General features: G+C 40.3%; 1 protein-coding gene across 1 annotated transcript in view; it reads left to right on the top strand.

Moving 5' to 3' along the window:
• The window catches only part of LOC145258281 (lysosomal alpha-glucosidase-like), a 432,680-nt gene that overhangs the window by 267,161 nt on the left and 156,000 nt on the right, over positions 1-9,519 (top strand). Inside the window, exon 6 of the mRNA XM_080116285.1 lies at positions 739-870. Coding sequence (XP_079972411.1) covers positions 739-870 — 132 coding nt within the window. The remainder of the gene's footprint in view (positions 1-738; positions 871-9,519) is intronic.

Raw genomic sequence — 9,519 nt, 5'->3', positions numbered from 1 at the left:
ATTTTTCATTTAATCTTCAACATCAAAAATCATTCATTGATTGAGTGAAACAACTACTGCTACTCTCCGTTAGCTTTTCTCATTTTTCCTTTAACGCTCATCCTCATTGTCGCCTCCCTTTTCTTTATTGATGACAGCATCAGTGAAAGTGTTGACTACTGCAACTATAAAACTTACTATTAGAATAGTCCATTATAAACAATATTGGAATAGTCCATTATAAACAATATTGGAATAGTCCATTATAAACAATATTGGAATAGTCCATTATAAACAATATTGGAATAGTCCATTATAAACAATATTGGAATAGTCCATTATAAACAATATTGGAATAGTCCATTATAAACAAAAACAAATATCACTACAAGCTGTACCATTACTTAATCCATGGTTGAGGAAAGAGAGCGAGTAAGAGTGTTACGGAAATAGCAAGTGACTAATATGGCATTTTCCCTTTTTATTTAAAAAGATTTAACTGACTTTGCATATATAATATTTCCCTAATTCAAACAATTTAAATAGCTGTCGGTTTTTTTTTTCTAGTTGGTTTAAACAGGCTTCTATATTCAAAATTATCTGAATATTTTCTGTCTAAAATTAACAGAGAAATACATATTCTGATTGAAATACATATTCTGATCGAAATGCAGAGTGATATAATTTTGCCCTGTTAATTGTTGGTATAAAATAAATTTGTCTTCATTGTTTTGATTGAATTTTTAAATTTTTTATAAGGATGTTCAATGGAATGATATTGATTATATGGAAAGATATCTGGACTGGACATATGACACGAAAAACTTTGCCGAGCTGCCAGAAATTGTTGCTGATTTACATGCCCATGGCCAACATCATGTGATGATTGTGGTAATTTTTTGTTTTTGTTTTAACAGTAAAAACCAAAGTACAAAACAAAAAACAAAATCACTTCTTTCATTAGATTTTGTTTCCATTTGTCTTCATTTGTTTCTTCATTTTAAAACATCATTCAATCAATAAGTCCTAGGCCTGACATATAGATTTAGCCACTAATGAAAAAGCCATATTATTATCATAATTTGTACTAACATTCAAATTACACATGTTAATATTTGAGCTCAATTAGACTATTAGTTTACAAATTACAGTTATTTAAGTGGATCTACTGTTGAAACTCTTCACAAAACAATGAATTGTAGTTGTTCTGGAAAACATAAAATGTTAAAAAATTGGCCAATCGTAAATTGAAGTTGTGATAGCAGAAAAGCTAGAAATATCAGAAGGAAGTGCATCATTGCTTTTTTTTGTGAAAAAAAAACTGTCAATGAGAAAACTGTTCAAAGCAAATGTGTGTTTGCTTAGTTGACCAAAAACGATAACATGTTTATAATTCAATACATTGTTTGCAACCATTTCAACACAACAAAAAGGAGTTTTTGCATCAATATGTGACAAAATGGATGAAATGTGGATCACCTATTTCACACTGGAGCAGGTGAAAGCCATCTGGACTGACTAAAGATGTAAACATCAGCAGGTAAGCCTCTATATTTTGGGATGCTTAATGTATTTTGTTCATCTATTAGCTTGAAAAAGGAAGAACAATCAATAGCTAATATTATATAGCATTATTGGTGTGTTTGAAGGAATAAATTGCCAAAAATGGCTGCAAATGAAGTGCTTTTTCACCAAAACAATGCACCATATCAAAAGATTGAAGATGTGGTTAACTTGTTACCATTATACTTAGAAATAGGAAGCCCTCACAATATACCAGTAAATGCGGGAAGAAGACAAAGGAAACTTTGCGCTGGTTGAAAAGCAACTGAAATTAGCATTCGCAGAGGGATCCTTTGAGGCACTTGGCAAGTTTTCAAAATTGAAATGGCCTGCTGAGTTAGTCAATGTCTTCGCCTCTGAGATTAGGAGACTGGCAGGATTGGCTAGTTATGTGTGGAAGAACTTTGAAATGCTGAATCATTTCCTGGAAGAAGTTTCTGCAAATCTGTAGAGAATAACAGAATAATGGAGGTGGATGATCTCTTGGCCACACTAGAGTTCTGATTAAGAAGGTCAAAGGTGTGGGTGCGGCTACAAGTGGAAGTGCATGTATAAAACCTCCCTTGAATAAAGAGAGGCAGGTGGCAAGGAAACAGGAGGGTAGTTTTCCATAAAGTGTTTCCGGTGCCAGGATCCCCACCTGATTAAAGATTAAGGAACCAAGACCAGGGATCACCTGCTATCGTTGTGGTCGAGTGGGACACATCAGCAGAAACTGTGTCGCCTCCTGAGACCAGGGAAACAAGTAAAGGTTGCGCCAGTACTTACCCCCTCTGTGTGAAAATGGCGCCAGATGAATCATTGCTACATTTAGCGGTAGTTGTCAATGGAAAAAGAGCCATAGCCCTTGTTGACACAGGCTGCACAACGACGCTGTTAGCAAGGAATGTTGCTAAATCATGGAGCGGAGCCAGCATTATCAGGACCGTGTACGGCAGGGAAGTGAGATGCCTGGGAGAGATGACAGCTGAAGTGATGGTGAAAGGTGGCCCATTGTGCTGCAAGCACTTGTGTTGGATCGTCTGGTTGGTGGTGTTGACATGGTGCTAGATATGAAGGCAATCAACCAGCTGGGGAACGCTACAGTGCAGGGAGACCAAGTGACTTTTGGATGCCTCAGTGCAACAGGGATGGCAGGAGTAAAACATTAAAACACATAAACCAGAGGCTTGCTGTATCGAGAATACAGACAAAAACGAATTTGAGAAAGAAGTGGAGAGGTAGAGAGAAGAGGGAATTCTTGGTCAGGAGAAGAAAGAGGAGTGCTGCCACTTATAGCAATTGTTCAGCTTACCAAGAACAAGGTTAGACCTGTACTAGACTTCAGGAAGCTAAACCTGTAGCCTGCCATACTGGAGAGAGAATCGATGTATGCAAAGAGGTCTTGAGGAAATGGAGGAGGATGGAGTGGGCCAATAAGATCTTAGATCTAAAGTTGGCCAATTTGCAGATTCACATGGACGAAAAGCAGTACCAACAGGCCAAGTATAAGGGATAGTTGTAATGTCTGACAAGGTTGGGCTTAGGCTAAGTTCAGCTCAGAAAATTATGACTGCTGTACTGAAGATGGTATTGAAGAAAAACTGTGAAGTGGGCAGGGCCACTAGTTCATATATTGATGACATCCTTGTAGAGGTGACAGCAGAGAGCATGAAAGATCATGTTAAGGAATATTGATTAACTGCGAAACTAGCAGACAGTGGAGCAACTTTGGGATTGAAACTGTGGTAAGATGGAAAAGAAACTTGTCTTGAAACGAGGAAATGAAATACCTGAAGTTGGGACTGAATTGGCAAAACCAGAACTTTTCTCAGTCTGCGTGAAGTTAGTGGGACGCTATTCTGTTGCTGTTTGGCTCAGGATGGCATGAAGTTTTATAAAACAGCAGCTAGGTACTGACTGCTAGGAGGGCCATGTGATGAAGGAGGTTGTAAATATGATAAGAAAAGTCATCATGAGAAGGTGAACCCAGTGAAGGGAGAATGGTATGTAAACAATAGAGAAGAGGGAGCAATATGGTGCGATACAAGTAGCCTGGCATTGGATGTCATATTGGAGATAGGAGATGTGACTCTGGAAGACGCAGCATGACTATAAAAGAAAAATGACTACTCTCATATAAATATTGCTGGGCTAGATGCCAGTCGATTGACCCCGGACTGTCCAGATATGAGGCAGGAGAACTGCATATGGCGGAGGAGTGGAAACAGTTAGCCATTGATGTCATGCACTATCGCTACAAACTGCAGCTATTAATGGTTGACTGTGGACCAGGGAGATTTGCTATCTGGAGAGAGATTAAGTCGGAAACTGCGTGGGAGATCAGAAAAGTTGTTGAGGAAGTATTTTTGGAGAGAGTTGCAGAGTTGTTGATGGACAATGGCCCTGCTTTTCGGTCAAAAGTTTTCAAGAAGGTGTGTGACAAGTTAGGTGTTCGGCAATTTTTTAGGGCAGGATATTGACCAAGTGGCAACAGATTAGTAAAAAGGCATCATTGTACCTCATCATCAAGGCTGCTGCAGAGAGAAGCTACATCTCGCCCATGGAGGCAGTATTCTGAAAGCAACAGTACCTCATAGGGCCATCTTTACTTATGAGTGGTGGCATCCTTACAACAAAACTGCAGGAGTTAAAAGTGAGAAAGCTACTTTCGAAGTGGGTGAGAAGGTGTGGGTAAATGTGTACTACTCACTGCGGAAGAGGAGTAGTAACGGGGATGCAGTCAAAGAATGGTGTAATTGTAGATTGCATTCCTTGATATATCTTAGGCCTCATGTTTCCCTGCTGGTGGACAATAATGGTTGTTGTTATATCGTGGAATGCGTTCGATCAATATAACATAAAATATCTTACCGCAGGGAGTCCAGCCTTCACGTTGAGTATGTAAGAGCTCATGAGAAAAGAAACATAACACTTACGAACAAAGCTGCGATTGAGGACATTTGCTGGTTGCGACCGGCGAACAACGCTGCTCATATCAACCTAACAGAGCTCGATGTTGTGATAAAAGGTATCAACCTGGCACTCCAGTGGAAAGTCAGGAAATTACGCATACACACAGATTCACTATGTGTGTAGCACTGGATATTAGATACACTGACAGGCAAGACCAGGGTGCGCACTAAGGCAGCCAGCGAGAAGCTGAGCAGACGGAGGTTGGAGACCGTAAAAAAGTTGGTAACAGAGTACAACCTGTCTGTGGATGCGGTACTGGTCACTTCAAATTGCAACCTTGCTGATAGGCTCACTCGGGTGCCACAAAGATGGTATGACACCATGAAGAAGAAAGCCGAGCCAGTACCATTATGTGCTCCTCTATTGAGGTGGCGGATGAAATCAGGAAGATACACCACCTCGGTAGACACCCCAGAGTGAGACGGACATGTTATTTTGTGCAGTTTTCCAATCTGTCAGTGTCCAAAAGTGCAGTGAAAGCAGTAGTCAAGGAATGCCAAACATGCCAGTCAATCGACCCCGCCCCGGCCAGATGGTGGAAAGGTCAGCTGGGAGTAGACGCGACTTGGAGCCGACAAGGTATGAACATAACCCACTACGGCAGTCAGCACTTCCTCACCCTGATCAATTGTGGACCAACAAGGTTTGCAATCTGGCGTCTGTTAATAAGACAGGATTCCTCCAGTGTACTCCATGAATTGGAGTCCATATTTTATGAGAGGGAGCCACCTCTTACATAACAATATATGTTTATTAAGAGACACACACACACCCACTTAACTACATTTCAAACAGATTAAAGTTAGAAGTCCAAATAGGATAAATGAATGAACGAGAATGATGTTCATCTCACCATTTTCAAAGTCACTCTATTTTCCCTCTACTGTCCACTTGCGGTTGTTGATCTCACGAGAAATCATGAGAAATTAAAGTTTAGGACTATGTACAAAGGGAAGCGACTTTGCCCAAAGAAGCAAAGAGTAACTCCCCTTTGCATTATAAATTTGTTTGATCCCAACATCTCCCCTTTAAATTTTGTCGCTGGTACAACTTCAGTTGGGGATACACCTGCAAATGTTGTATTGGACAACCGGTGCGAGCTGACTTCCAGATGTTAGATTCTTGCACTCCATCTTCAGTGTTCTGAGAAGCTTCTGGTGTTTGTTGTGGCAAGTTGAAGGTGTCCAACAAGATGTTTAGTGGAATAGAGTGATCTGGTATTCTGTCTGGAAGATGTGATGGTCACAGTTGGTTGGAGTGTCGAACCCAAATTGAATTTTGGATATTTACCTCATACGTTACATTTCCGGTTCGTCGGTTTGTCTGGTAGCCTTTTGTTAAGACTTGTTGACTTGGTAAGAATGTTCTTTGGACTGAACCATGGTGGTGGTTGTACTACCGTTCCATTTTTGTGTTCCTCTTGATGGAATGATGTGGTTTGGGGCGTAGGACATCGATATGTAAGCGGATTTTCCGATTCATCAAGCATTTCGCTGGCGAGCTACTGTTTGGTGTGTTAGGGTTTGGTGTAGCTTGTCAAGAAGGTCAAGAAGGTTTCAAGTATCTCTGATGTTGTCCCTTCTCCCTTGAGTTTTAAAAGGGTTCTTTTAAAGGTGTCCACAAGACATTCAACTTGACCGTTCGACTGTGAAATGGTGGTGTGCGAATGTGGTTGATACCGTTTTGTTGGCAGAAAGTCGAAAACTTGACTGAGCTAAAAGCGGTGCCGTTGTCAGAGACCAGTCTCAGGAATGCCAAATCTGCTGAAAATCTTCGGAAGTTTGGAAATTGTTTCCTCAGAAGTAATGTGGTTCATTTGGAATATCTCAGGCCATTTGCTGTAGGCATCTACAACAACGAGAAAGGATTGTCCATTTGTGGGCCCTGTGAAATCCATGTGGAGGCATGACCAGGGGGAATCTGGAATAGGCCATGAAGAATGTATAGGTTTTCGAGGGGATTTAGCTGCTGACATTTAGAGCAAGTGCGTGCAAGATCTTCCAGCTGCTTATCCATTTTTGGCGAATAAACATATCCACGTGCTAATGCTTTTATGCAACTGATGCCTTGGTGTCCGAAATGGAATTGTTTTAGAATTCTGTTTTGCAATGATGAGGGAATGATGACCCGTTCGGTAAGGAGAAATATACCATCAACCTCAGATAAGGAAGATTTCCATTGAAAGAATGGTAGTAACTGTTTGTTTGGGGGTACTGCTGGCCACTTGGTACGGTGGTAGTGGATGACTTGTAGTAGAGTGTCAGAAGCTGTAGCTTCTTTAATCATGTCAGAAGTAACCGGTAGCTATGAGCATTGAAGAGATTTCTGGCTCCAGAGATATTGCTGCAATAACAGAGTCTTCAGGTAGCCTCTGGTGTGTACTAATTAATCTTGACAGGGCATCTGCATGTCCAATCGAATTGGTTGAAAGGTACTTTATTGTAAAATTGTAGTTCAATAATGTGGTAGCCCATTGTTGTAGTCGATTGGCAGTATACACTGGGATACCTTATCTTGGATCCAAAAATGCTCACCAAAGGTTTATGGTCTGTAACCAAAGTAAAGTGATGTCCGTAGATCATTTGGAACTTCTTTACAGCATATATTATCGCGAAGGCTTCTTTCTCAATTTGACTGTAGTTCCTTTCTGCAGGTATCAATGACCTAGATGCATGAGCGATAGCTTTCTGACTGCCATCAGGAAAAATGTGAGAGATCACAACTCCAACACCATAGTCAGAAGCATCGGAAACCACAATGTCCAAAGATGGATTAAAATGGGCCAAGAGAAGATCTGAAGAGAGTAAATAAAACTTAGATTTTTGGCAAAAGCAGCTTTGCATTGTTTGCAATCCCTTTTTTCGGATGTGGTGTAAATCTGGTAAAAATAAGCTGTAATGGATTACCAATCCAAGGAAAGAACGTAGAGTTTTGACGTCTGTTGGAGCTGGCATTGTTTTGTATGGCTGATATGTTCTCTGGATTGGGTCGTCGACCTATTTTGTCAAAGATGAAACCCTAGATATTTTATTGACGTTCGGTAGAATTGACATTTTTAGCTGATACATGGAAACCATACTGTTGGATCCTATCAAGTACAGTGATCAGATGTTGTAGGAGTTCATCCTGGGATGTGCCAGAGATCATGATGCCATCAATAAATGCTGTGGCTCCTGTTATGCCTGTCAGCATCACATCCATGGTCTGTTGGAATATAGATGGGGCAGTTTTAACCCCGAAAGGAAGAAAGTTGTATCGGAATAATCCCTTGTGAGTGTTGATTGTAAGGAGCTCCTTGGAGTCCTCATCAACTTTGATTTGTAGGAATGCTTCAGAAAGATCAATTTTTGCAAAACAGGTTCCCCTGTTTAACTTGGCAAAAAGGTCTTCAGGTATTGACAGGGGATATTGGTGTGGATCTAGTGCATTATTTAATCCCGTGGAATAATCAGCACAGATGCAAACTTTGCCATTTGCTTTTCGGACCACAACAATAGGGGCTGCTCATCTGGAGTAGTTTGTTGGTTCTATTACTCCAGCTTCTCTAAGTCGATCCAATTCCCTTTCAACTATGATGAGAGCTGCTGGGTCCAAATATCTGCTTACAATGTGAGCGTGGCTTTCATTTTTGTGCAACATCCCAAATCCTCTCGAAAAACTTAACTTAGACTTATACATCTGTGTAAAATGCTTTTCAGTGTCCTGAACTGACTTAAGAGAAAATGTGTTGAAGACAGATTCCAATGGGACCGTGAAGAGATTGAGTTCTTCAATCCAGTCCAAACCGATCAGGTTTAGATCAGTGTCTGTTACATAACAGGTTCCGGCGAATACTCTGTCTTGGAAGGAAACAGAGCAATTCAGCTTCCCAGCAAATTGGATATCATTCCCAGATGCCCTCTTGACAACATGATTGGTTTGTAATAGGTCCGGTTTCCAATTTTTGTCCATGTTTTGCGCAAGAGTAATGTCTGCTGCTGTGCCGAATTGGAAACAACCTGGACGCTTATTTAATCCGACACATGTATTTTCTGCAAGATTTGTAATCGATCTTAAATGAGGCAGACACTGAATTTGATTTCCTCAGCTAATTTTTCTTTTTGTAATTTTGCTGAGTAAGGGATTTGGCCTCAGGGGGATGACAAAAATTTTCTTTGTGGCCATGTTTATGATACACTTGGCACTTGTGTTTTCCGAAGGGACAAAAACGAGCATAGTGCCATTCACCGCAGGACCAGCATGCAAACGGTGGTTCTTTATTCAAAACTTTGGGTCTACTATTTGAGTTTATGTGTGACGTTAGTGAATGTAGTGTGTGTTGCTGCTGGACCAACAGTGTGTCCTTTTTTATGTTTAACAACCTGTTACACTCAGTTGTCTCGTTCTGAACGGTTATGTTTTTATCTGTTTCAAGCTTTACTAGCAGTCAGAAACATAATTCTGAATCATTTGGTGACTGTAGACCTGTTATAAAAATTAAACATTTAAATTGGTCCCCAGTCACTGTCTGGAGGTGAAATCTATCGCACTCGTGATTCACACGTCCGACATAAGTGACAAACTCGTCAGACTGGTTTTTCGAAAGTTTGAAACAGTTATATCGAATATTGAATAGTCTAGTATTGAAATTAAAGTTTTCCTTTTAACTGCCGAATACTGTTAAGTGTTAATGCAAAAAAAAAAAAGAGGTTTTTCTTCTTCAGCTTGCAACGCTCTCGGCACACACAAAAAAACGACAATCCTTTTCCTCTTCCAGTCTCTATGTTCATAGAAAATCCATCTTTCTTTCTTCCCACTGACACGCGAATTTACATTTAAACCACACCCAGTGAACAATTTTCCCAACTTTTATATCCTATCTAGAAAAAAAAAGGAAGAGACAGGTAAAAAAAATAGCTTCTCCCATCATGCCCTGCCTTTCCAAGATGCCTTTCGTGTATATAAATGAGCTAGCCATCCTTTCCTTCTTCTTTCCCAAAGAGCAATACAGATACGCCTGGTATGTTTTTTTTTTCTTTCTAA

This window comes from Euprymna scolopes, chromosome 33 (genome assembly GCF_053919585.1).
Source record: "Euprymna scolopes isolate OS-2025 chromosome 33, ASM5391958v1, whole genome shotgun sequence".
In the NCBI taxonomy this organism is placed as follows: Eukaryota; Metazoa; Mollusca; class Cephalopoda; order Sepiida; family Sepiolidae; genus Euprymna; species Euprymna scolopes.
This window is presented reverse-complemented; position numbering and strand designations above follow the sequence as displayed.